We start from the raw sequence: 26,669 nt of genomic DNA on the forward strand, positions 1-26,669 counted from the left end.
CGGTTCGAAGATTTTTTTTTTTTTTATGTTTTACTTTGCAAATTGCAGCAGCATGTACTTTCTTCAGCTATGTGTCAATTACTTAGAAAATTCCAGTCAATGTTCTCGTTCTTTCACCCACTCTCAATACTCCTTATCCAGCCATCGATGCGCGGTTAGTCAGCCGGGTGCTTCTCCGTAGTCTGGAGGCGGTGAAGGGCGGTGGATCCGGGGAGTCACGGGATGCAACTTTTTTCTGCTGGGCGAAAAAGTCACCTGCCGGCGGGGCATCGGCTCGAATCTCAACTTCTTCAATCCGCTGCTCCCTCTCCGGTCGATGGGCGTTTCCTATCTGTCAGGCATGCTAATTACTGCTCTCTAACTTCTTCTTCACTCTTTCTCAATCACCAAATCAATCTCCCCTCTACACCTGTCCGGTTCCACGCGCCGCTCTCACCTGAACCCCTCCTCCGGTTTCTCTCCAATCTCCAAAAATGGCTTCGAACTCGATCAAGCTCTTGACTGGTAACAGTCACCCTGAGCTTGCAACCCTTGTGGCAGCTCGGTATGCGCTATAGTTCTGGACTATTTCTGCACCCTTGCAGTACACCATGGACTAACGAGCCGTTTCAATTGACAGGCTTGGCATTGAACTGACCAAGATCATGGTCCTCCAATATTCGAACCAGGAAACCAGCGTCACAATCGGAGAGAGTGTACGAGATGAGGATGGTATTGTTGCCCACTCCGCCTGCTCAGACTCAGGCCCGCAAAAGATCCTGGGTTAATGTGTGCACCCTGCAGTTTTCATCTTGCAGTCGACGCGGCCCAATGATATCAACGATGGACTGATGGAGCTGCTCATCATGATCAATGCTTGCAAGACCGCCTCCGCAAGACGTATCACGGCCGTCATTCCCAACTTCCCTTATGCGCGCCAAGATAAGAAGGATAAGAGCCGTGCTCCTATCACCGCCAAGCTTATGGCAAACATGCTCCAGACTGCTGGTTGCAACCACGTCATCACCATGGACCTCCACGCCAGCCAGATCCAGGGCTTCTTCAACGTTCCCGTCGATAACCTGTATGCCGAGCCTAGCATTCTGAAGTGGATCCGCGAACACCTGGATGTGAGCAACTGCATCATTGTCAGTCCTGATGCTGGTGGTGCTAAGCGGTAAGTGAATTTGATTCAGTTGGGTGCTTGATATATTACAAGTCGATATTAATGGGCAATTTTGAATAGTGCCACTGCCATCGCCGACCGCCTCGATCTCCAGTTCGCGCTCATCCACAAGGAGCGCCCCCGCCCCAACGAGGTCTCGCGCATGGTTCTCGTTGGTAGCGTCAAGGACAAGATCGCTATCATCGTTGACGACATGGCTGATACCTGCGGTACTCTCGTCAAGGCCGCCGATACTGTGATGCAGCACGGAGCTAAGGAAGTCAACGCTATCGTCGTCCACGGTATCCTTTCCGGCAAGGCTACTCAGAACATCAACAACAGCTGCCTGAGCCGTGTTGTTGTGACCAACACTGTCCCTCACGAAGACAAGAAGGAGCAGTGCGATAAGATCGAGACGATCGACATCAGCCCCACTCTTGCAGAGGCCTGCAGACGTACGCACAACGGCGAGTCTGTGAGCTTCCTGTTCTCGCACGCTGTCGCCTAAACGACTAGTAAGGGCACATGGCAGTGGTGGAGGACAAGATGGACATGCCGCTATCTGGAGGCGGTTCACATTTGCTTTTTCTTTTTTTATTATTGTCGTGCGTAGTCGGATACCTCTAGGAGGACCTAGATCATGAAATTAGGACTCTTTAGCCACGGAATTCCCGGGATAGGCGCCTCCGTCTGTCAAACTATATTTAACGCATTTACCGGTTATGAAGCTTATGGACCTTTGAGAAGGTGGAAAGGAAGGGAGATATGAAAAAGTCGGCGGCGCCTTTTTGCTTTCTATTACCAGCTGAATTGAAGCACTTATACTGTACATATATCAACGGTTTTCTTTTTTTTTTTTTTTTTTTTTTTTTCTCCCCGTGGTCGTCTTCATTTTGATGATGTACTATTCTTCTTTATTGTGAGCGGATCACATGTGAATTTTACTGATACAATAGATTGCCATCTGAATTGGATTCCGTCCTACGCTCTGAATATAGATATAGTCAGATTGGAAATACTGAGATTTGGGAAAAAAAAAAAAAAAGAAAAAAAAAAAAAAGAAAAAACACTCCACGGACTTACTATCAGTACAGAAAGTACGAAATAAACATTCATAGACGTCAATTTAACCTCGGAGATATCAAATAGTTGAGTATAATGCACACGGGCTAGCCCTAAATCGATCTTACTGCAAGTCGTACATTCAGTTCCGAAATTTATATTTCCGGGTCTGATCAGTACTACTAAGTAGTAGTAGTCCGACTTGTCAGCATGCTATCCATCCATCCATCCATCCATCCCTTACTGATCAGGTGCACTATTATGCTTGCTTTTTTTGCACTCCAAATTTGACTCTATGCCATAAGTACCTATGGTGGTACATTTCAGGGTTCCCTAGAAATACTATTATCTTACCAGTAATAGTAGCTCACAATGTAAAAGTATCCTGACGGAAAATGTTCCCCGGAGTAATAAATAAATTAGAAGGTGGGCGAGGCGGGGGTTCCCAATAAAAATATATTGGGTTTTTTTTTTTCTCAGTGGTTGTATTTTACTTGACTGGAGGTAAAGTTCATTGCGGTTGGTGTTACTCCAGATTACTCACTTAGTACCAGTGCTATAGTATAAGAATATTGTGGAGCTAGAAGAAGGTGCTTTTCATTGAGGAGGATTCAGTATGCTGCTAGTACCTAAAGTAGTATCAGGATAATATCATACATGATATCAATCACAAGATTGACATAATCAATACATATAGTAACGAGGTGATAGATAATTAGAATACACTATGCATCGACTGAAGGTTCTCTTTAAGACCGATGGAATAAGAAACAATAAGTTCTGTTTCCTCCCCGTTTCGCCTCTAGACATTTGGATCCGTCATACACTTGTTAGGTATAGATGTCTCATTGTTAATATTCGTATAGTGAGTTTAGGTGTAGGTTCAACTATGGTCTTGAATGAAATTAGTACTAAGTAAGTTTGTAGGTGGGCTAAGAAGTAAGATTTATTGTTTCTCTATTGATGTGTGTATTTATTTAGTTGTGAAACAATGGGTTTGGTGGCTGATTTGATTGTTTGATTTTGAAAAGTCAGTACGAGTGGTCTACGGTACTATGGGTGAATACAATGCAGGCAGTAAAAGTATGTTGAAAGTATTACCGTCTGGCTGTATTATATAGGATTAGCAGGTACGTAGTTAATTGTTAAGGATAGGGAGAATGACATTTAAAACATATGTTGTGTTGCTTAGTATCTTGTCATTCTGCGTTCGGGAGTATATACCTGATGAATAGATGGGTGATGCGGTCTTCATGTTTTCAACTACCATGAAATACTAAGAATAGTACTACTAACACACATTCCTGCTACTATGTAGTAATTAGCTCCGTAGAGATACTAGATGGATGTTACTACTACTGCTAGCGGGGTTTGACTTCGCCTGCCTCCTAGTAGCTCTAATATCTATATTAGTACTTAGCCCTGGGTGCCCGTGCCTGAAGTATACATTTTGCACAGTTGGGTGTGGCGGAGATTCGATTCACCAGTCTATGTAGATTTATCCCTCCATGATGACAATTGATCAGAAATAATGAACGTATTATATACATCAATACATAAAGTGGGATTGTGTGGATTTGGCCAGACCTGCAGTCATACTAACAAGTGGTGTGTCTGTCTGTGTCTGTGTCTACTCCGCACTTGACTAACGATCGCTAGTGGGATCTTGGGTTAAGAATAATTGTGGGTACACAAAAAAAGTACTGACCACACAATAATCAATCAATCCACTGGCTGGGCTACATTGGGACAATTTTAGGTTTTACCACAGTAGGGTCCAGGTAAAAGCAACCACACAAGAATCTTACAGTTAAGTGACCACACTACGGCGGGGAGAAAGATAGAACCAAAAAGAACAGAAAAAAAAAAAACACCAACTGAAATTTTGGAATACAAAGAAGTTTCATTTCATTCACAAGCAGCGCACATAAGAGAGTAAATCATCTGCGGGGAACCGGAGTCCATGGGTATTTTTTTTTTATCGTGCCAGGGAAGGGGAAGGGATAATGGTCGCAAGGCCATATAGAATAAAAAAGTGTGTAAAGAAAAAAACGAAGAAATTCTTTCACATTTTTTAATCCCTTTCATTTCCATAAAAATTGTGGAGAGATATAGCATTTCCTTTTTTGGTTTTGATGTGTTGGTGGATCAGACAATATCGGCACGCCAAAGTCTCTCGGTCCGCTGCAGACGCCTTCTCTCCTCTCTCTCTCTCTCTCGATATCTCTCCCTCCCCAACAAGGAGCTTTTTGTTCTTGGGTCGCTCTGCTTCGGAACTCGAAGATAGGAAAAGAGAAAATGGGTGGATATAAAAAAAATCCCCCTTCCCATTTGCTTGAGATTCTTTCTATAATACCCTTTTTCCCTTAGCTAGAACAGAGACGTAACCCGACCATTAACCCCCGCGGACAAACACATTTACTTCCTCATCGAAGACGCTCTCCGCTTGCGGAGCTCATCGCGCTTGGCCTTCTCCTCGTGGACACGGCTGGCAAGGAGCTTGGCGTAGTCGTTACTGTATCGGATGCATGGTTAGCGGATGTCCAGTTCATACATTTTGGGTGCGTGCCCCATCAAAGGGGAACAGGTGCACTTACGCAGCCTCGCGGGCAGCCTCAGCACGACGGCGCTTGAGGGCAATGCGCTGGCGCTTGCGCTGGAGACGCTGGGGAGTAACCAGACGCTGGATCTTGGGGGCCTTGGTGTAGTCGGGCTTGCCCTCACGGGTGACGGTACGACGGATGACGAACTTGCGGACGTCGTCCTTCTTGTCGAGACCGAAGAAGCGGCGGATCTTGGTGGCACGCTTGGGGCCGAGGCGCTTGGGGACAACGGTGTCGGTGAGACCGGGGAGCTCACCCTCACCCTGCTTGACGATGCTCAGGGCAAGAACAGCGAGGTCCTGACCGGTGATGGCTGTAAAAACGAAGCGTCAACGGATCAACTCGGAGAGTAATAACGGATGTATTGTTGTTGGATAAAACCTACCACCACGGACGGACTTGCGCTTGCGCTCACCAGTGCGGCGGGGGCGGTAGCAGCTGCAGCGGACATCAGTCTTCCATTTCGTAAACTCCAATATCGGCAGGTCGCATTTACCTGTGGCCATCGGCAAGGAGGAGGCGGGTACGGGTGGGGAGGAGAACTGCACACAAAATCGATGAGTTTCTGCTGTGTTTTTGTCGGATTATATTTGCGTCGGTCGGTACATACCACCCTGCTTCATGGGGAAACCTGTGAAGAGCGTCCAAGTCAGCATCCAATGTTCATTCTTTTAACCATGATATCCAAAGAATCTTGTTCGTATGCGAGTCCTTCTAGTCGAGCCCAAATCCGAAATAACAGGGGAGAAGCAATCCAGTCGTACCTTGCTTGTCGTTACCACCGGTGATCTTGAGGATGTAACCCTTGAACTCGTCACCGAGAGAGTCGCCGGCAACCTATAGCAATAAAAGAAACCCCAATCAGTCTTCTGCTTTTCCCATAATTTTGCGTGTATTTCTCATTTTTCGTCTCTTTTCCAACTGTGGTGTTTTCGGGGGGCGGATATCCAAGGGGGAAGGGTTGCTGACTTCGGTTCCCATGCGCTTCTCCATGAAGGGACGGAGCTTGCGCTCATCGTCAACCTCGATGATCTTCTGAGACCCATTGGCCGGGTAGGAGATGTTGAGCTTCATCTTGACGGGTCTGCGCGGTCAAGACGGAGGGCGCGGTTTGTCGACAGGTCGAGGAGGTTCAGGTCGTCGGGGATTCGTTCTTCGTGGGATTTTTTTGGTGGTGTAGCGAGATTTCCCTGTGTGGGCGGCTGACTAAGTCCACTAACCCTTCTGGACTTAGTGCCCTCGGTAGGGCTCTTATGTCAGCACTCCCGGCACCTGACTTGCCCCCTTGCCTTTTCGGGAACTACGAGGCTAGGCCTGTGTTTATGCTCGAGGATACCATCAAGTTGTTGTGATAAAAAACAACGTCTAAGGTTTTGGTTACGCGCTGACGCTCGTATTCCATGATGCACCTACTTGATACAAAAGACAGGTTAGGTTCTGTCCCTTAAGTGGAAGCGTGTATTAAGTCACCTGATCTTCGTGTGATCCCTGCGACCCTTGTGTACACAGTAGGCAAATTTGTAGTCAAATATCTCCAACAGATCGGGGTCTTCCATATCTATGTCTGATAACCATACATGTCTCTGATCGCGACCTTATGCATCCAACAGTCAGCAGCTAGAACAGTCTATTGACTATATTCAGTAACCAAACCCCTAAACTATCTTTGAGTAGAGTGCCTCCTAAGCTTCAACAAGGCAAATTCGGGGAGCCACCGTGTTGCGTCTTAGGTGCCACATCTCTCGTCATATAGGCCTTTCTCCGAGCTGACCTTCACTTGTTGCGTACTCCGGACTCTGTCCTGCAGCCTATAATGCAATACATGTAGGCTGATGTGTGCGCTTGGAGCCAGGCACTGAGAGGGCGCACATGCGTATCATGACGCAGGACGATTTTGAGAATAAGAACTCTTCATCATAATGAGCTTATTGTCCCAAGTGAGTAGTTGATGCCATCCAGGGGTTAGTTATAGTCCACCCCTGAGCGTCTCGGCGATAGGGGAATAGTAGATCTAGTCAGTCAAGCAGGTGCCGAACTGGTCCGGATCGAAATCACGACGACCAGCAAAGCTTGGAAGGAGCTTCTTCGAAGTGCATCTTCATAAGTCGCAACCAGAAGTTCGAGAAGTACCAGATATATAGGAAGGAAGGTATAGTTATGAAGGGCGCTTTCGCTGACTCGGATTTAGTTGCACATTGCGTTCTTCCGTTCCCGACAGCCAAAGACGGGAGACCAATCCGGATCCAGTTGGGCCGTTCTGAAGGTCGGAGTCTAAAGTGGCAGCCTGTCTTGGAGAGGCGGCCCCCCGTTATGTATTAATGGTCGATTATTGATTGATTACTACCCACCACCAAAATTGCGCCTTCGGTAGTAGATACTACTACGTAGTAGATAGATAGATAGTGGCTGAGGAGGGGTGTTATTCATGACATCCCAGTAAGGGGGTTCAGGGAACATGACCGCCTTTTCCGACAGACGTTCGTTGCTGATTCCATGTCATGTCTAATGCTGGAACAGAGAAATGTCCACGAGGGCAGGCCAGTGAGATCCACTAATGGGGGGACTTGGCCCTTGTACAAAACCGCCTCTTCCAAGCTCGATGGAGTCTTGGGACTGACGCAAAAGACCCAGAGCACGCGACTGGTTACCGTTCCGACGTTCGCCGCGCGGCCACTGCCAACGTCCGAGAGGCCAGGACAAGAAGAGCCTTACGGCAGATGCAAAGATGGCCACAAGCGCGCTATCGTAGTGGACAGGTCAGGGAACATTTTCTATTTCCTCACTCAACTCTCGCACTGTTCGGTATTGTCTCCTTTTTCTTGTTACTGCATCCGTTCCCCTCAGGTTCTCGTTTTCATCCGACTGACAGAGTTCTCCAGTCAAGTCCCCACTCTGGCGCCAACCATCCCCATCGCACGCTATTAGTCTCTCCTCTTGCACGGTACTGCCGGAGGTCATCCTGTCGTTTGTGCTTCTGTTAGGGGAAGAAGTTCTTGCTTGATCTCGCCGCAGATCACTACGTACGGCGTCTCCGTCTTATCTCATCCCTCCCCCCTTTCCCGTTGTTCGGTTTCTTCTCGTTTTCCTTTGGTCAAACGTATACACTCAGGATCGTTGTGTGCAACCGCGCAACAAAGAGTGCCGCCGATCGCCCCCAGCTTTATCGGCTTCGCCTGCGAAGCCCAGCGACTTTCGCTGTCTCGCCTCCGCCCTTCGTATCCGTCCTTTATGCCCGGACCCAATGCGCCTCTTTAGCAAATTTCACGCGGTCTGCGCCTTGGCTGTGTGCAGCATTCTCCTATCAGCCTCCTTTCTCGCCTCTCAGCATTACTATCGTCGGGTAGTCTTGACAAAAGAGCCTTCGTCGGATTTCCGCGCCACGGCATCTTTCGACCGTCGCCTAGTCGTCTTTGGTGACTCGTGGAGCGATAACAATGCAGCCGAGCTTCAGGGATCTGTATGGACGGACTGGCTTTGTAACTCGGTGAGTGTGAAAGCTACTTGGCTGGATCAAAGTGGCAAGCTAATCTCTCGGCCCAGTTCTCATGTCACCATGAAAACTTAGCAGAGACAGCCAAGTCTCTGAGAGGAAACTACATTGGCTCTGTCGTGGATAACACGGAGCTGTCGGGTTCCTTACTCAACCTCTACAAGTCTCCATTGGCGGATCTGAAAGCTCAGGTCGCCAATTGGATTGCGGCGGAGACGGAAGCCACGAGAGAGATGGATGCGACTGCGGTTGGCATGCGTCAGAATCGCACCATCGTGGTTGTATCCTTTGGTGTATGGGATTTGTGGAACGTAATGGCAAAGACGTACGAGGACGCATCCCATGCAGTCGATCGCAATATCAAAGTCATTATGGAGGAGCTGGATTTGCTGGCCGAGACATGGGGCAGCAATGACCTCAAGATCATCCTGACATTAGCACCAGATGTAACCTTCCTGCCGGCCTATAGAGCGCAGGGGCAGCCGCAGATTACCAAGCACAAAGATGCCGTGAGGATCGCAGACTATTGGAACGGAGAACTCCGCAATAACGCCGAAGATTGGTCGAACGGCACGATTTATTTGTTCGACACCAACTCTTTTCTGACCGACCAGATTCGCGACTGGCAACTCTATGTCGCAGGGATCGAGGAAGAGAGTGGATTGGGGAAGAACGAGGATCCCGGTTGGGAGAATGTTGAAGACGCATGCGTCCAAAGCAGCCAGCAATGGATGGTGACGTCAGGCGCGCAACAGTGCGACCGTCCAGAGAAATTTCTGTTCTGGTAAGGACAAGGCATTATGATTGGCGCCCATTGACTTGATCGAGTGCTGACCGTATCATTCTCAGGAACGACATGCACCTTGGCCCCTCAGCGCATAGACTTCTGGGCGCGGAAGTGTTCCATGGAATCGAAGAGATGTGGCTCCGATGATTTTCCCTTAAAACATCAAAATAAGAGAGCAGAGAAAAGAAAAAAAATTCTAAAAGCGCAACCGATGAGGTCTTACTATTATTTTTCATTCCCTCGTGAGACGTAATTCGCCAAGGACAGGCTGGAGGGAAACTTGTTCTGTAGATGATTAGACATCAGCCGCTTCCCGGGACCATCAAACGCTGACGAACGGCACTGTCAAATGGCGGCCTGCTTCTCTTATCTCCAATGAGTCTGCTATCCGATTCTTCGGCTGGTTTCTAGGCGATGTGTCAATAGGTCTGAGACCATGTCTTTCTGCCCGCTCCGAGACTGGATGAGTGAGAGGAAAGAGTTTGTACTGGGGGAGCACAACTGTTTCGAATCACGAGAGATTTCAGGTCGTTACCAAACAAGGACCGAACGGGGGACTGGCCAGAGTGGTATGTCTCATTGAGAATGAGCACGGAAGTCAGGCTGCCCCATCCGGAGACGGACGATTGTAACGTGATGGCGGTGGAAGGTGGAGCAGGGATCGGAATGCGATCGCCACAGGGTAGATCGATCCGGTCTCCAGCCTGGGAATGGGGACACCTGCAACATCAACGTGTCAATGGAGACCCGTGAACCTTTCTGACGGATCGGGGGAACTACGGATCAGACTTTGGGGAGGTAAAGAATAATGGAACCTGACCAGACCCTGTGGAAAGTCCCCCTTTGAAGGGTGGTTGGGGAAAGCAGCAGGGGTAACGGATGGTGCGGATGGTGCAGATGGTGCTGGTGGATGGAGATTTGGTGGTGTCGGTGGTAAGAAGTAGGATCCATCCAGTGTCAGTTTGCCAAATCGGGCTGTCCGTTCTTTTCCCTGTTTTGCTTTCGGTTCTTTTTTATTTTTATTTGCTTCTTCTCTTTCTCTCTTTTTTGACTCCTCTCTCCTTTCATTCGGTGCTGGCTGTTAGTTTCTTTGTCTCCGAAGAGGATCGGCCTGCTGTCATGGAAGCCTCGGGAAGTTCTGTCATTAGCCAGGAGCTGTCCTGGATAAAAAGTACCTTTGCTTATATGAGGAGAGAGGTGGAGGTGGAGATGGCGGAATTCTGATACCGCCACCTGGAATGTATGTATTACACCATAGTAGCCATGGCCACGATCGCTGTTTTCCTTTTTAATTTATGGTCCAAGCAAATAGGGAGAAATGGGGAACGACGGAGTTCAGTATCCAGTGTAGATTAGTGGGTATCAAACTTCCAGGAACTACTACCTTAAGAGAGCCAAGCAAGCAAATCAAGCACGTTCAGTTAGTTCAAATAGGTAGGTAGGTAGTAATTAGTAACCAAACGATACTTGCGAGGGAGCAAGCACATAGCAAGCAGCCAGCAGCAAACAACCAGTACCTTCAACGTACCACCTAGGCAGCCGAGTAGGGTACCACTACTGTAGAAGGCTAGTGGTGTGCGTGCCAGACCGTGGTAAAGCAAAGCAAGCAGGATGATGCTGGCGAGAAATTAGACGATTGGAAGACAATCAAATCCATTTGCGCATGTGTCACATTGGCGGTGGGCCAATTGCCAGGCCCGGTCGGGCTCTGTGGATCGCTAATTGGTCCCAGATCACTGCAGCACACCGCATGCGGACGCCGAACAGACAAAGGAAAGCTAAAATGGCTCCAGGATTGAAACAATAAACCTGTAGAGCAATCTCTAAGCAACTAGTCGATCAGTGTGGTAGTCCTTCTTGACTAGGGAGGGTATTGAGAAGGGGGAAAGGGCAGAAAGTGAAAAGGTAAAACAACTAGGTACTTAGGTCCGCAGTTTAACTACGTAGTAGCTTTCCGGGGTAGCTATGACTTACTAAAATGTGTGTTATTATCGAACTGCCCAAACAAATTAAATGATGGCCCCAAAACAAAAAGGCAATCAATCAACCAGAAAGAGCTCTGGAAGGGCCCATTTCTTGCCCCTACTGCTGACTCACCTGGCAAGAAAAAAGAAGAAGACGAAGAAGAAGAAGAAGAGGTTCACATTCAGGTTGTTGCTTTTCTGCTACTACCTCCCAAGTGCCCACTTTGTCTCTCTCGCCCTCTGGCTCTCTCTTGCTCTTCCAGTTCTCGGGTACCCTTGGTTGGGGGTTCATCCAGGGACAAGTTAAGTAGAGTCAAGTCAAGGTACCTCTCTTCCTCCGCCCCAGTACAACACCACACCACCCGATGAGAGGTACCATGATGATACGTCCTTCCCAACCCGGGAGGTTTCCTCACTTTGAGGTTCCATCACAACTCTCCGAACAGCTGTCTCTGGTGGGGATAATGTCCCCTCCCAACCGAACGAAGGACTCGGGTCATCCTGACAGGGACAAAGAAACTAAAAAGCCCGGGATTTTTTAGTGGTAGTCAAAGGGAGGGGCGCCAGACCGAAGGGCCCCAAAGATAGCTCCCCATAACAAAGCACTTGAAAAGCCAAATCCTGGCTTTATCTCACTGGCGTCCCCTCGGCTTGGTTGGCTCGGTCTGAATGGAAATATCATTTCATTGTCAAAGAACGAGGAGGCAGCAAAAGGAAGGCAGAAAAAGAAAAGAAAATTACCAGCAGTGAGGACACCCCTGACGCCTCCAAATCATAATTCAGCTGGATATTATTATCAGCGTTCTTATTATTATGATTATCATCTTTTCTTCCTAATTATTATCATTCGACCCTGAACTGAGAAAAAAATTAAAATATTCTACACCAAAAGACACCAACAGAGACGGCCGCTCGATTGGAAAAAGAAAGAAAAGAAAAGAAAGTATTAACAACAGCCTGTTTGGAAATACCCGGTGCAGCACGAGGAGAAACTCATTCGTCTCGTTGACTATAACTATAACCTTATATTGGGACTTTCTTTCTTTCATCCACTTGTGCAGCGTCCGCCCATTCAAGGGCCACGGCTCTCTCTATAACCTCGATTTCTCACCCACCATCTCGCAGACTTTCATTATTCATTGCCCGCCATTTCCTTTCAGTCTGCTGGCTCACCCACTTCTCTGTCCCCCCCAAAAATCCCTTTGCTCTTTTACTCCATAAAATAAATGTCATGTCTTACGATCGCGTTCTGCCCAAGCCTCCTCTTCTACACCATGACAGCTCTCACCATCTTCCCCTGTCACGGCCTACTAGTAACCTCCTCGAGCATAAGATCATGAATGACGACGTCGCGAAAGTGTCCATGATGGACCGTCATCTAGACTCTTCTGCTTTGAGTGGTCATCGTCGATTCACTGACACACTGCCTCCGGTGCATCTGACCACTCTGAATCGAAGCAAGGTGGCTCTCAACAAAGTCGCCTCCAACGCTGCCTCTGCTATTGAGGTCCCGAAGTCCGCGAATCTTCTACCTACCAAGGCTATTCCTCTTCGTGAACGCTCATCTTTGTCGGAACGGTCGTCGTCATCTAGTCCAATCAAGTCGTCCAATGCTCCCACCCCAAGGGAGTCGGCAACACAGTTCTGCCTCTGTCAGCCGGATCCGAAGATCCCTAGGCCCCGGAATGGTATGCATCCTGAAATCTACTCGATTTGCTTCTTGAGCTGACAAACAGGTAAAAGCGTTCATCCTCTACCGCCAACATTACCAGGCTGCAGTGGTCGCGCAGAATCCAGGCCTTGCCAATCCTGAAATCTCCAAAATTATCGGGGAGCAATGGAGAGGACTACCACAGGAGACAAAGGATGAGTGGAAAGCGCTGGCAGAGGTAAGCACATTGTACGCTATGAGACTCTCAAGCCACCTAACCCTTGACAGGAGGAGAAAGCTCGGCATCAACAACAATACCCAGAGTATCGCTATCAACCTCGTCGCTACGGTCGGGATGGGAATCTCCGGAGCGGAGCATCTGGCATCAGCCATAACCCTCCAGGCTCTACAGTCTGCAGCCGATGTGGAGGCCGTGTGATGAACCCTCCAGTATCACCAGAGACTCCTTATACACCCAGGGCCTCCTTTTTCGGCGGAAAGTCGGCACCTGGTGAAGTCTTCTCAGCACGCAGTAGCCAGTGTCGAGCCAAAGATCTGGACCGTGCTCCTAATGTCATCAAGCTCATCCCTAACGGAAATGGAGAATCACGCATGCCTCGCCAGCACTTTGTGGAAAGCAGAAGCCGATCACCAGATAGTAAGCGCAGGCGGTTGGGACCGCTTGGTCCTTACGAAATCCGTGAAAGGAGCCCAGATTCTTCATATCCTGCATCTCCATACACACCTCGCTCGGCCGTAGCAGACTCACGAGGTCTATACCAGCCGCTACAGCAGCCACGGCCCGGCCGAGATGTCAAGGAGTATACCCCGCCGGACCCCAGCTTGAAACTTCCACCGCTACAAACAGCTGCTCATGTTCCCGGGACTCTCACCCCAACGACTCCATATTCGCATGATGGGCCTAGCATTGAAGCGACGGTCATGACAATCCCATTTCTCAACAAGATAAAGGTTCTGGCTAAGATCTCACCGCCCTTAACACCAGCATACCATGACGGATCTTCGTTCCGACGCGGGGCTGTGATTGCTGTGGATGGACAAGATTCTGTTCTTGTCAAGATGATGGTCAAATTTTTGAACATCACATTACAGAAGGAGGGCAGATATCTCACCCGAGTCTTCGGAGGACCCGAGATTCGGTCTCGTGAAAGCTATTCCGAATCCGAGCAAATGGGTGACGCAACTGTCGATTATCTCAACATCATCTCCTCCTGGCACCGCATCTCTGACGAAATAGTTAGCTTCGTGAAGCCTTCACGAGCATCGTCGGAGCCAAAGTCAGTCGACGAAGAGTCTACGCCAGGAGTGTCGCCGCGGACTATTATACCCAAGACTGCTGAATTACAGATCAACTCTCCGGAGCAATCCAGCGACAACAGCTCTGTGTCGACAGTCTCTACCGGAATGGGCTCCATTACTATGCCCGTGCCTGTGGCACTTGTGCCACGATACCAACTAACGACTGCGGATGCTTTTGCCTGCTCCGTCCCAATCGGGGACTCGTATGCACCACTTGACCACTGGCAGTGGATGGCATCTCTGTGGCGTGCGTGCGTAGGACCGGACATAACCGTGTACATCCGAGAATGCGAGAAGGACGAACTAGAGCGTCTTGGAGGTAACCCCGTGGAAGTTCGTCTTCATGATGCGCGAACCATTGTGGTGCGAAGACTGGCATCCTCATCGAGTGAACTAGAGGAGAAGTCGCTTAAGAGAGTCGGCTTCGAAATTGAGGACTTCCTCACCCAATGAGCTTGTAATATGATCCTACCCAAAAAATGCCAGCTTTGTCAGGCTCGCATGTTCCTTTTTTTTTTCTTGTCTTTTCTTGACATTCTTCTCCGGACATATGGGGGTCTTACTCTTTCATAAATTGCCTTCCTTTTTTTTTTTTATTACTCTTCGATATCATTTTTCTAGGCTCTAGCCTATTCTGCGGGGGTTCTGTCTGGTTCGGGGTTTTGTGGCTAGTGAAAATGGGAGGCTTTTCTTGTAGATTTACTTATCAGCTCCGGATAATATATGTCTGTGATCGACAAGGTTGTTTCTACTTACCGACATTATGCACGAAGGCGCAGGCATCATTGCTTCTATCTTAACACTTGACAAGACTTACTGTATTTGGATTCCATACAAGCTAGTAATAGCCCACCGATGCAGCCGGCCATCAATAGTGCTCCCCCATAATCCAGGACAATCCACATCGCTGCCTAAGGCCTCAAGAAACCTCCTAATATAACCTAAATTGGTAAAGGGCAGGGCGGTGACCAGTCCAGACCAATCACAGGCGAACCATGGCGATGATTGCCGGCTTATCGGGATACCCTGGAATGCGCGGTGCGATGAATGCGACTGTAGCGCATATCCTTCACTGGACATGTCTTGTGAAGACCGGGCAGGTCGGTTTAGCGCTGCCCTAGCTTACCCCGGAATTTGAATTTGAATTCTGTGGAAATTCTCACCACGACCGAGTCTGATCGAATGCATGAGCTGCCCGCTAAAGGCTATCGCCTCTTCATGCAGCCTCCGTGACGGCAAAGGGTCACAACGACAGATCCTATACGGACGATATGTTAGCGACTGATGACGATATGATACGTAATGATACTGCGGTGTCTGGAAATGATGCTGCTGGAGTTAAACAGGTATGTTGTATGCACGTATGTGAGGATAGCATTCAAGTTACATTGCGCTGGATGTCTGCTTCGCGAAACTGCCCGTTTCTGTTGACAGGCTTAATGCTCACTTATTGCTTCAATATCTGCAGATACAAACTCCAGAATTGAGCTGTGCCATGGCTGCGAAAGATGATGATGCTCTGAACTCGACCGGGCCCGATTCTTCCGCGGAAACTACCGTAACTACGGTTTCTACGCCCACGCCTGCAACGCCTCAATCGGAACACTTTATGTTGTCGAAGCCTGTTGCAGGGAATACTCAGTCTGGTAAAAGCGAGACTTTCCGAAATCTGGATAACTATATTGGCATTGGTGTTTTGAGAAGGCGCAATGGAAGTTACGATAACGGATTCACAACCCCTGTCGAACCGGATAACTTTCCGGCATCGGAAATCGCGGCTTTGGAAAGACACCACTGGATATGGACTGAGACGATAGAATTTGCGGAGAAATCGTCGTGGTGTGGTGTTCGCGTTTATGTGCTGCCTGACGACGTCGGGCGCAAGTCCATACCGCGTTCGAGCACAGCATTGAGGCGCGCACTCAAGGCAGTCATGATGAGGATTGACAGATCAGACGAAGTGTGGAACGGAAGTGTCCATGTAGATCAGAAGGCTGCTGATAACCCTGTGGGTAGTCTGGAGGATGAGTCTCTTTGGTATATCTTCAATACGCTACAGGATCCGGAACCCCAATTGGATAGTATGAGAAATGCGTATGCGAGGAGAGCGATGCGAGAGCTACTTACAGTAACTGCGCATGGAGAGGAGGAATCAGGCCAGGATTACTCTGGGGTGCTGGGTCTCAAGACGCCCCTGTACCCTTACCAGCGCCGATCGGCTGCTACTATGGTCCAGCGGGAAGTGCAGCCTGCGCAGGTGCTGGATCCGCGGCTGCAGGCATTTAAGAGCCCTAGAGGCGAGGAGTACTACTACGACAAGGAAGAGGGGAGCATATTTCGGGAGAAGAAGATGTATTCGGAGGCTTGTGGAGGTATGCTGTCTGTGATTTCGCGTGAACGGCTGTCTGACTGGGTATAGGTATCCTTGCGGAAACCATGGGCTGCGGCAAGACACTCATTTGCTTGGCTGTAATCCTGGCAACGCGTGGTCATTTTCCCGAAATACCGCTCGAATACCAGGAGATGAAGAACCCCATCCGACAGGTGACGGGGAGTCTTGTTGAGATGGCAGCGGCGACAGCTGGCCGCTTCTCACTGCCTTGGAAGACCCACTTCGACACTCTGGGATACTACGGCACGTTCTATGAGCGATGTGTTATGGAGTGTGAGAGGCACCGTGGCACCTATACTATACCTCCACCACCGGCAAGGCACAAAGGTCGAAGTGGAGTGGCGTATCCTAGACCGCCGCCTCAGCAAATCCGTCTTTGTTCGGGGACGCTGATCATCGTGCCCCCTAATCTGGTCAACCACTGGCACAATGAAATTTCGGCACACACCAATGGCTTGAAGGTGCTTGTACTAAGGAACAGCTCTGACAAGACTCCTTCACCAGATGAGCTATTGCAGTACGACATCGTTCTGTTTTCGCGGATCCGCTTCGAAAAGGAGGCGGGCGAGGTGGTTAATAACAGACGTATTTCGTTTACGCCGGAGGAGTCCCCTTTGACGAAACTTCACTGGCTTCGGATTATCGTCGATGAAGGCCACAATGTGGCCGGTAGTGGTAATCGGACCACCATGATGCATATTCTGAGTCAGCTTCGCATTGAGCGTCGGTGGATAGTGTCTGGAACTCCGTCCAGCGGGCTGTATGGGGTAGAAGTCAGTCTGGCTTCGCAGGAGACACATACTAGCGAAACTGATCTGACTGAGGCTACTACGACTGTGCTTCGTGGTAGAAAGAAGACAGGGAACGCCTTGGACAGTGAGCTCAAGGATCTCGACAAGCTACGATACATCGTGATTGACTTCCTCGACCTGAAGCCGTGGTCTAACCCTCGAACAAGCGACCCGGCTAATTGGACAAAGTACATTAAGCCCATCGGCGAAGATGGCAGGCGACGGAAAGCACAGTCTCTCCGGGCTACCCTGCAGAGCCTTGTTGTGCGACACCGTCTGGAGGTCATCCACAGTGAGATTCCTCTACCAAGACTGCATAACAAGGTCGTTCATCTGGAGCCTACCTTCTACGATAAATTGAACTTGAACATGTTTATCTTCGGCCTGGCCGTCAATGCCGTCACTTCGGAGCGCACCGACCAAGATTACATGTTCCATGCTCGGAACCGCAAGCACCTTAGCACCGTAATCAACAACCTTCGTCAAGCAGGGTTTTGGTGGGCTGGCTCGGACGATATTGCCCCCACGATTGACATCGCCCTGAAGCATCTGGAATTATGCGGGGACAAGACAAGCAAAGAGGACATAGAGACATTACGCGAAGGCGTTCGAATTGCACATAAGGCTCAAGCATCTGGATGCTGGCGTGCTTTCAAGAGGATGCATGAACTCGGTGTTTTCATCCAGGACTTCCCCGAGCATGCTCGAAGTATGTGGGCCATTGACTCTTCGGTTGCGCACCAAGAGCCACTTCTTCTAGGCATCACACAGGCGCGGCATGCACAGAAATTCGTCACAAAGCACCTGAACACGTACGACCCAGCAGAAGGGCTTGCCGGTGCAGGGATCAAGGTCCGTCGCGAGCTCTCAGGGCGAGAAGGGGACAATCTGAGTCCGAAGAAGACCACTCCAGACAAACCTGTCAAGAGCAACTCACCCAAAAAGACATATACTAAGGGGCTATTCAAGACCTTACCGGAGGAATCCCCTCTCACACAAACCAAACTGGTCGCCACGGCCTCAGCAAAGCTAACATACCTCCTGGACCAAGTGTCCGAGCTGCACAAAACCGAGAAAATCATCATCTTCTACGACAACAACAACGCCGCCTTCTGGATAGCCGAAGGCCTCGAACTCCTTGGTATAGACTTCCGCATCTACGCCAGCACCCTCAAACCCACCATGAGAGCAGAATACCTCGCCCTATTCCGCGAGTCGGAGGAGGTGCGCGTCCTCCTAATGGACCTTCGCCAGGCATCGCACGGCCTGCACATCGCCAACGCCTCCCGAGTCTTCATAGTCAATCCCATCTGGCAACCGAACGTCGAAAGCCAGGCCATCAAACGAGCCCATCGAATTGGCCAAACCCGCCCCGTGTTCGTCGAGACCCTCGTCCTCAAAGACACTCTCGAAGACAAGATGTTGAAGCGCAGAAAAGCAATGACAGATAGCGAGATCCACCACGCCGAACGAGACCTCCTAGACGACAGCACCATGAGCTCCATCATCCAGAACGAGCGTTACATCCCGATGCCTGAAACAGAAGACTCTAGCTTCACCCGAGGCGCGTTCCTGAAACATCCAACTGGCCTATTCGACCGACACAAGCTTGCCGTTGCCGATGACGAGGAGGAAGGAATAACAAGCAGGCCGGGACTCCCGGATCACAGCAGTACCCTGCGGAAGCGGAAACACGTCAGAACTGTGGATATAGGCGAGAGCACCGACGAGCCGGATCTCATCACGCCAAAGAGGCGTAAGTCCACGTCTCCTAGTCTGGACTTTCTCTCGCCGCAGGGCATCCTCATGACACCTCCGCGAGCCTGGAACCGGTCTCCTCGGGCTTCGCCATTTCCGGTGGTAGAAACGGATAGTGCTCACGCGAGCACGGACGGCGCAGAAGCAGCAGGCCAACCGGGGAAGAAGAGGGTATCTCTGTTTGGAGGGGCGTGTCCTGATTGAGATCATATCAAACATGACTGCTGTACTTAGATGACTTTAAATGAAATCAATCATACCCTGATTCTAACATACACACATATAGCGAATAGCGTAGCTACCGCATATTTCAATTCCTTATCCATTCATCCTTCAAGGATCTAAGAAACCTGACTGCGATAAGAAAAAAAAAAAAACAACCACACCCCTCCGATCAGATAAGACTGCCCCACCCCACCTCAGCCCCACCATGCCTATATCACATCACGTCTGCTCAGTTCTCACCTTCATCATTCCTTTCCCAATTCCCACCCCCCCTCTCTCCAACATCCCAACCCAAGATGCCGCCGCCGCCGCCTCCTCCAAAACAAAAAACAACCATAATCGCCATCTCCGGCCCCTCCAGCAGCGGCAAAACGACCCTCGCCCGACTCCTCCAACGTATCTTCTCCAAACTAACCCCGCAAACAAACACAACCTCGAATCTCCGAACATTCATCGTCCACGAAGACGACTTTTACCATCCAGATGACAAGTGCGATATTGCCCTCTGTCTTTTAACCACCCCTACAATCTAATCTGTGATTTTTGATCAAAATTGATGATGAATTCATATAGAATCCCCCTAATCCCCCACCCCCGCAACCCCACCACCTCGATCCAAAACTGGGACACGCTTTCCGCACTCGACATCCCATTCCTCAGCGCCGCATTATCCTACATCCATTCGCACGGACACTTACCTCCGCGCCTACGGTCAAAGGAAGATTTGAATGATGTGGCGGAGTCCGGGGTATCGGAGGAGGTTGTATCTCGGATGAGGGAAATGGTTAGGGAACGGGTCCCTGGGTACTTTCTTGATACTAAGGTCAATTCTGCTTCTGAGGATGGGGATGGTGTCAGGACGATCGTCTTCCTGGAGGGGTTTCTGCTCTTCGCACCACCCAGGGAGGAAGATCCGGGCCATGGGTTGAGGGAGGTGCAGGAGAAGATGGATGTGAGGTTGTTTTTGCCGGCGAGGTATGATAATGTGAAGGAGAGGAGGGAGGGGAGGAGTGGGTATGTGACTATTGGGCCGGCGCCGGTACATCAGGGTAGTGAGGGTGAGAGTGGTGATAGTGGTGGGGGTACGGAGTTGCCGCAGAGAGGGTCGGTGGAGGTGGATTTGGAGAAGGAGGATGATCGGCCGCCGCAGAATTTCTGGACGGATCCGCCGGGGTATGTTGATGATATTGTGTGGCCTAATTATGTGCAGGATCATGCGTGGTTGTTGTTGCCGGAGAGGGACGAAGGGTCGACGGAGTGGAGGAATGCGGACACGCAGGAGCTGGTCAAGCTGGTGGGACAGGGAGTGAATCTGAGAATGGATGCGGGTGTAACGGTGGCTCCTGGACAGGGAGAGGCGTCTATGACGGACATTCTCGAGTGGGCGGTCGAGGAAGTACTCAAACACATTGCGGAAACAGAAGGACAATGAGAACCTGGTTCATCTGTAGTACCTAACTACACAGAGTACCTCCCCGAAGCCACTTCCTTGTCATTCAAATCAGTACCTATTCTTCTTTTCCATCTTTCCTATTATGCGACAGTCTCGCCGTGAATCTCGCTTTCCACTGGGCCCCGCCATCCAAGCCAGTAATCAATCCTATCCCGAAAAGTCAACTCATGTTCAGATCGCGGTGACTCAGGGCTTTGCGGTGCAGCTGGTGCCGATCTCGTAGACTCGTGGCCCACTTTCGTGGTCTCAACAACCATTGTTACCTCTTCGTTTGCCTCCACAGAAATACTGACTCCTGGCGTTGGATCATCTTTGGAATTGCCTTCCCATGACATATCGGGCTGACCGATGTAGCTTGGCCAACGTAATGTCTTCGGTTGACTCATGTTAAGGCTTTCCGCAGCCAGATCGGTAACAGTGGGTGTTGCCTTAGTTGGCGAAGCAACAGCATCAATGATGGTATTATTGAGCCAGAACGCTAAAATGATCCCCAGAACATAGATAGCGCATATGAAGACGAGTCTCATCTTCTGTACAATGTTATCTGATCTTGGAATGCTCTCATTTGTGCAACTATCCAATGGCTGTTTGTCCTCACCAGGTAGGTCCGCGACAACAGCAACGGCACTTTTATCTGCCGGCTTCTTCGAGCCATCAATTCCCGGTTCCTCCATTTCGTAGCCACGAGAACGCTCAATACGTGAGTCTGATACAGCCTCCACTTTTTCGAATGTTCGTCGGAGGTGATGTCTAACACGGTCACTCGGGCTGGTAAACCCCGGATAAATTCGTGGGAGCCAACTGATTGCTTGGTGTTGGGGAAGCCGAACTGTCCAGTTCACACAGAACAGTTCAAGATCTCGGGGAGAGCAAACAATCTGTAGGTAAGCAGAGCCAATACCGACGTTCTCCCTTGCTGGAATATGGATCATCTTTAGACCGCTTTCTTGAGCATCAAGGTTACTGCGGTAAACACTATCTGGACCCCCGTCGACAGAGAGAATGAGACAGCATGTTTCGGCCCAAAAGCAACGGTTGTGCAGTCTGACAGAGCAGACGGCGTGGTATGTTGCCTGCAATTCTGGCGGACTTTCAGCTTTGGCAGAGGCCACTGCATATTCGGCTCTGATCTCCTGGTGCACCGTAAAGTCCTTGACGACTCCGTAAAATGTCCGGTCACACCTTCGCAACGGGATCACAAGGTCACCCGCATAGCTGAACTCACCCAGGAAGCAATTTTCCACGACCTTATGTCTCTGTAGGTTCGTGGTGCGGAACTCGAGACCATGTTCTTCTGGCATGAGAAAGAGTAGGTACCCAAACTCGCCAGTTACCAACTTAGGTAGGCCTTGGATTACTAAATCATTCCATCCGCTCTGCTTTCTTTGCCGCAGGGACACGGATACGGTAACAATGAACTTGTAGTGTCCTGGCTGAAGTTTGGAAGGATTCTTAACTATTAAAGTACCACTGTCAATAGTCAAAACTGGTTCGCAGTGTACATTCGAGTGTGACTCGACATCGATTTGTGTGGGGGTTCCCTTTTCGTCCGTAGTCTTTTCATGAGAAGGTTGCGGTATGGTGAGCTTTGGAAGTCGTCGAGGCTCTGTAATTTCCTTCGGTTCGCTATCAGCTACCATAAGTACCTCCCTGGGGCTGGAATTGTATAGTGGCGCTTCTTTCACAGCTGGAACGGACAGTGATGAGCCCGCACTTGAACGTTTTCTGGAGGGGCCTTTGCGCACTTTGCCGGATGCTTTTACGGTACCTTCATGTGAAGGCTCAGGTAACCATGTAATTTTATCAATCGAAGAGAAGTCTGCATTAACTCCACCGAAGCTGGACCGCTCCATCACTGGCTGTTCAAGTATACGATCTGGTTTTTCATTCGTGTCTGGATGCGCTGGTGATGAGTCGAGAGTAGCACAGGCATCACTGGCTTCGAGCTGCATATCACTTGCTATTCCCTTGACCTCAAAAGCACTGGCTATACCCTTATGGTGCATACTGCTGGAAGAAATTTCTTGTGTTGTATGGTCACTTTGGGCCCCGCTGGGCGGATCATTGTGCCTTTCCTTTGCAACAAACAGGGAGTCGGAAACTGGGTGTCTATCGTGGTCTGCCCAGCCCTCAAGTATTTCCCTTTTAGGTTCCGGTTTTGCAGGACTGATGTTGGTAATATGATCCTTCCGCGTAGCTTTCCTACTATGATCCTCCGTATCCGAGCCCGGCGGAGAGTCCGTCAGGCCTGCGGCAGCAGCACTTCTTTTCCCCAGATTATGCTGCTTGATAGCATCAATAATTCTAGTATACTCATCGCTAATGACGGATACAGATGACGTATGAGCCGAAGGATGACCCAGCTGATCGGTTCCTATATGGCAATTAGAGTGACCACCAGCAGTCCCATCAACTGAGGATACTAAATCTCGAGCCGAATTCTCGATATCTGCGCGAACATGTCCCTCAAAAAGCTCTGAACCAGATATCGGAGAATGTGCTGGGTAAGAGTCTGTTGTTGTAGAAGAAAAGGCGAACAAAGGACTGGAAGGGGAGCTCGAGCTTGACCAAGTACCATCACTATACTGGTCAGGCTGAAGCCGAACCAACTGTGTATTGACGATAGAAACTCCGGCAGATCTGACATTCAAGATGGACAGCTGCGTGTTGGGGATGCAATGGGCCTAAGTTCGACGAAGGGGAAATTTCTCAATGAGCAATGGACAAAGTACAGTCATAGGGGATGGGATGTATTCTGCTCACCACCATAGAGATTCTGCAGTTGACGGGCTCATCTAGGCTGCCGCTCCAGGTACTTCGAATATCCAGGTTGGAGACCTCCGGAGAGGCTTGGGGCGGAGATACTGGACGGATCTCGTCTTCGTAAGAAGCCATGATCAGAAGAGTGATTGGTTTGATGATGCGTTGAGGTAAAAATATCAGAGCAGACTCGGGTGGACGACAACACAGCTGCGTGTAAGCAGAATGATTGTAAGAGCAGAATGGGAGCAAGACTGAATGAGTGAATGCTAGCAACTGTGGAGTGAAGGGTGAAGGCGACGATTTAACGAGGGGAAGAAGCCGGTTGATTCGCGCTCCAGTTGGGAAGCTCCTCCCCCAAAAAGGAAGGCAACACCCGGCCTATCCTCAGACAGGCCAGCCCACCTTTAGTCTGCGAAGATAACTTCTGTGCTGGAAGGAATAACTCCAGCTGAATTACTCTGAGATTATTCATTTTAATAATAACGAGAAGTGGCAGCATAACCATTAAGCTACCCATCTCAAGTCAAATTCTGTCAAGTTAATATGTACATCGAAGTCAACCGTCCAGCCATCATCCCGTCATCACTCGATCCAAAGCCGTAACCATAACATAATAACGGGGAATAGAAATAACAATCAAACACCTGTAGTATGGTTATCCCATTTTGAATCCCCGAGGCGCCATTTATCCCCAGAGCCCGATTCTTATTCCCAGTAAAAGCAAAACACCCGTCCAACTGTCTATCCAAGGAGGTAAAAGCAAAGAAGAGAGAAAGAACAACCAGAGCAAAATCGACCATCGATCAAGACCACGAGCAACCGAGCCATAGTAGCCTAAGCACTCCGAAACCACTTATCGCGGGGTCCCAGTCGCTGAAGCAGGTTGCTCAAAGGACGCCTGGCCAGGCGTAGAACCGTACCTGTCCACTTCATTGGTAGCAATAGGTTGTGAAGGAAGGATCGGCGTCGCTGCTTGAGAAGACTGATCGAAATAGCCTCGTGCCGCTGCACCGTTGGTTCCTTGAGCAAAATTTCGATTCCGTTGTTGCAAAGGAGGAAGGATTGTGGACCCAGTCTGGTATTGCGAACGAGGGTAGCTTTGTGGCATCATTGCTCCCGTCGAGTCCGCTGTCTATCCAGAATAATATACGGTTCTTAGCTTCTCGTCCTTAACGACGGGTGGTAGGCGGAGTCCATACAGGAGTACCAGGCGCGTTGACCATTCCTAAGGACTGCATCGTGGCCTGCTGGCTGGATCGACCGTGTGCCCCAGGGTCTTGCATCTGGGGTACCTGAGTGGAGGACGGAATTCCGTAAGACATCTGCCATATTGTTAGCGTCCTGCTTAAAACCCCCGGCCCTGGAAACGACGCTTCGTGGGGACGCTGCCGTTCTCTCAAGCCGGTCTCTTAAACAACGAATCGGGCAGACGAACCGCATAATCTGGAACCGCCGTGTGCCCGGCAGGGTAGCCTTGCATCATAGGAGTTGCGTAGCCGCCTGGTTGATTGTAGATCGCCGTTTGAGGGTACGTATCCATCTGACGCATCCGCCCATCCGTGTCATACATTCCCCGGGTCCCAAGATCTATAGATGACATTCGCGGCCGCTTACTGGGGTGTGTCTGCTGTCCATAGTACCCGTAGTCCCGACTCGTCGTCGGGTAAGCGCTGAACGCGTTGCTTGGCATTTGGATCGAAGAACGATCCGGCGAGCGCGGAATCGGCTGCGGATACTCCTCTGGCCGGGGGACAGGTCGTTTGCTGTCTCACTGGTCAATCATACAAAACCTCTTCTCGCAGGTTTCCCAGCCACTAGGCTACTTCACTCACATTAATGTTCGTGGCTCCTTTCTAATTCTCAACTTCACACCTTGGTCCGCGAAAGATCTGGACAAGAACGTCGACTCTGCCATGCCCGGAAAACTTTTCGGCGGGTACACTGTACGGGGTCAGGAGCTGCATTTTCATGAACAGGGTTCGCGGGGAAGTGAACGAACCGGTAAATCTATCTGTGATGATTGACTTCAAATGGGTTACGACGTCCCTTTAACCGCCGCACAATCAGCATGCGCTTCACACAGGCTGTGGAGAGGCTTGTTGGGAGCTACCGCGAAGCCAAAAGGAAACCTACTTTCGCATTTCGAAGAGGGTGAACTTGAGCCGAAAATCTCCCTCGATCTTTACTGACAAGTCCCCCCAAACGAAGAATCCGCCATCTGATCCAGATCCAGTCAGTAAGCCGATTTGAGGCCTGTTTTCAGGCTCACTCGAGGACCCAGCTTACCAGTATTATCCACATCTTTCAACCTGTGGAGAGACGAAACCAGTGTGCCGGTCAGAGCGGTGGACGGGGCCACGGGAACCGGATTGTCCTCTGACGCGTCATACAAGCTGCAGCACATAAAATAATAAGGGCTCTGCAAGTAATGCCTATCGAGGTTTGTCAGTGGGCTGAGTTCACCAACACAACACAAATCTCAAGCGCGAACACCTACTGCGCGAGATAGGTCCCCTCCTCTCTCACTCGAATCTGCACAATCGGCGGTGGATCTACTGGCTTGCGCTCTGCAGCGGGGAAACAGTTCCCAAGTCAACTTCTGCTCGTCCGTTGGGGGTACTTTTCAGAAGAAAGAAGAACGGAAGAGTCTGGCAAAGCGGGCGATTCCACATACCTTTCTCCTTCCCACCCGCCACGCGCGCCCGGTTGGGCTGCTGGCGAACGATCAGGTCAAAGTCGGAGCTGGTAATCATAGTCAGCTGGAAGCCCTGGGTAGCTGAGTAAGAGTTGAAGTTATTTTAACGAGGTCCAGCAAACTGGGGAGGACAAACCTCTGAGAATCGCGGGCAAGGGAAGCGTCCGGAAACGTCGACGCACTCATCAAGGCGAGCTCTCAAGGATCGAACCTAAGCAAATACGGGAGCCAAAGGATCCAAGTCGGATATCCGCAAGAACGGATAGCTGTGAACCACGTCTGAACAACAGAAGGTGGCCAGGGGAAAAGTGAGATATGATGAAGAAACAAAGAATGAACCGATGGATTAACAGCAGGGAAGAAGAGTTCGGGTCTCTGGAACCTAGCAGCTAGCGACTTGTGGTTCGACGAAGCACTAGAAGAGAGAATGATACACGGTGGGGGTGAAAGAGGGGAGTTGGGGTTGGTTAAAGATGGGACACGACGGTATGATTGACTAGTTAGTCAGTCCGTAGCAGCTGGAGCTGGACCTTCGACCCAACTTCCGGAGTGGAGAATCCGTAGGAAAACA

At 49.9% G+C, this 26,669-nt stretch overlaps 9 protein-coding genes across 9 annotated transcripts; 6 read left to right on the top strand and 3 right to left on the bottom strand.

Annotated features, from left to right (window-relative positions):
• Positions 1–296: 296 nt before the first annotated feature.
• Positions 297–1,985, top strand: BO83DRAFT_382232 (ribose-phosphate diphosphokinase). Its single transcript, XM_025532188.1, has 4 exons — positions 297–544; positions 620–711; positions 784–1,156; positions 1,226–1,985. The coding sequence occupies exons 1-4, from the start codon at positions 474–476 to the stop codon at positions 1,650–1,652; spliced, it is 963 nt and encodes a 320-aa protein (XP_025383533.1). The 5' UTR covers positions 297–473; the 3' UTR covers positions 1,653–1,985.
• A 2,489-nt stretch (positions 1,986–4,474) lies between these two features.
• BO83DRAFT_147882 (40S ribosomal protein eS6) lies at positions 4,475–5,971 on the bottom strand. The gene is made up of 7 exons (XM_025526217.1): positions 5,779–5,971; positions 5,574–5,646; positions 5,420–5,440; positions 5,306–5,351; positions 5,195–5,247; positions 4,804–5,122; positions 4,475–4,721 (listed from the first exon to the last, which is right to left on the bottom strand). Exons 1-7 carry the CDS (start codon positions 5,881–5,883, stop codon positions 4,625–4,627), a joined length of 714 nt encoding a protein of 237 aa, XP_025383534.1. The 5' UTR covers positions 5,884–5,971; the 3' UTR covers positions 4,475–4,624.
• A 2,079-nt stretch (positions 5,972–8,050) lies between these two features.
• On the top strand, positions 8,051–9,233 carry BO83DRAFT_323189 (uncharacterized protein; the record flags this gene model as incomplete). Its single annotated transcript, XM_025527925.1, has 3 exons — positions 8,051–8,293; positions 8,350–9,083; positions 9,149–9,233. 3 exons carry the CDS (start codon positions 8,051–8,053, stop codon positions 9,231–9,233), a joined length of 1,062 nt encoding a protein of 353 aa, XP_025383535.1.
• Positions 9,234–9,276: 43 nt separating this feature from the next.
• On the top strand, positions 9,277–10,087 carry BO83DRAFT_382238 (uncharacterized protein). The gene is made up of 2 exons (XM_025532189.1): positions 9,277–9,371; positions 9,425–10,087. Exon 2 carries the CDS (start codon positions 9,672–9,674, stop codon positions 9,837–9,839), a length of 168 nt encoding a protein of 55 aa, XP_025383536.1. The 5' UTR covers positions 9,277–9,371; positions 9,425–9,671; the 3' UTR covers positions 9,840–10,087.
• A 2,103-nt stretch (positions 10,088–12,190) lies between these two features.
• Positions 12,191–14,586, top strand: BO83DRAFT_148061 (putative HMG box transcriptional regulator). The gene is made up of 3 exons (XM_025526218.1): positions 12,191–12,738; positions 12,794–12,939; positions 12,990–14,586. Exons 1-3 carry the CDS (start codon positions 12,282–12,284, stop codon positions 14,472–14,474), a joined length of 2,088 nt encoding a protein of 695 aa, XP_025383537.1. The 5' UTR covers positions 12,191–12,281; the 3' UTR covers positions 14,475–14,586.
• Positions 14,587–15,123: 537 nt separating this feature from the next.
• On the top strand, positions 15,124–19,172 carry BO83DRAFT_369912 (DEAD/DEAH box helicase). Its single transcript, XM_025529882.1, has 3 exons — positions 15,124–15,367; positions 15,490–16,393; positions 16,441–19,172. Exons 1-3 carry the CDS (start codon positions 15,293–15,295, stop codon positions 19,164–19,166), a joined length of 3,705 nt encoding a protein of 1,234 aa, XP_025383538.1. The 5' UTR covers positions 15,124–15,292; the 3' UTR covers positions 19,167–19,172.
• A 278-nt stretch (positions 19,173–19,450) lies between these two features.
• Positions 19,451–20,731, top strand: BO83DRAFT_441044 (ribosylnicotinamide kinase). The gene is made up of 2 exons (XM_025536306.1): positions 19,451–19,677; positions 19,761–20,731. The coding sequence occupies exons 1-2, from the start codon at positions 19,484–19,486 to the stop codon at positions 20,617–20,619; spliced, it is 1,053 nt and encodes a 350-aa protein (XP_025383539.1). The 5' UTR covers positions 19,451–19,483; the 3' UTR covers positions 20,620–20,731.
• BO83DRAFT_441045 (uncharacterized protein) lies at positions 20,721–23,655 on the bottom strand (the record flags this gene model as incomplete). Its single annotated transcript, XM_025536307.1, has 2 exons — positions 23,404–23,655; positions 20,721–23,324 (listed from the first exon to the last, which is right to left on the bottom strand). Exons 1-2 carry the CDS (start codon positions 23,533–23,535, stop codon positions 20,721–20,723), a joined length of 2,736 nt encoding a protein of 911 aa, XP_025383540.1. The 5' UTR covers positions 23,536–23,655.
• A 258-nt stretch (positions 23,656–23,913) lies between these two features.
• Positions 23,914–26,284, bottom strand: vosA (the record flags this gene model as incomplete). The annotated part of the gene is made up of 10 exons (XM_025537047.1): positions 23,914–24,535; positions 24,603–24,725; positions 24,839–25,166; positions 25,236–25,344; positions 25,403–25,449; positions 25,537–25,621; positions 25,690–25,835; positions 25,901–25,970; positions 26,078–26,145; positions 26,235–26,284. 10 exons carry the CDS (start codon positions 26,282–26,284, stop codon positions 24,257–24,259), a joined length of 1,305 nt encoding a protein of 434 aa, XP_025383541.1. The 3' UTR covers positions 23,914–24,256.
• Positions 26,285–26,669: the final 385 nt, after the last annotated feature.

Source organism: Aspergillus eucalypticola (genome assembly GCF_003184535.1).
Source record: "Aspergillus eucalypticola CBS 122712 chromosome Unknown BO83scaffold_33, whole genome shotgun sequence".
NCBI lineage: Eukaryota > Fungi > Ascomycota > Eurotiomycetes > Eurotiales > Aspergillaceae > Aspergillus > Aspergillus eucalypticola.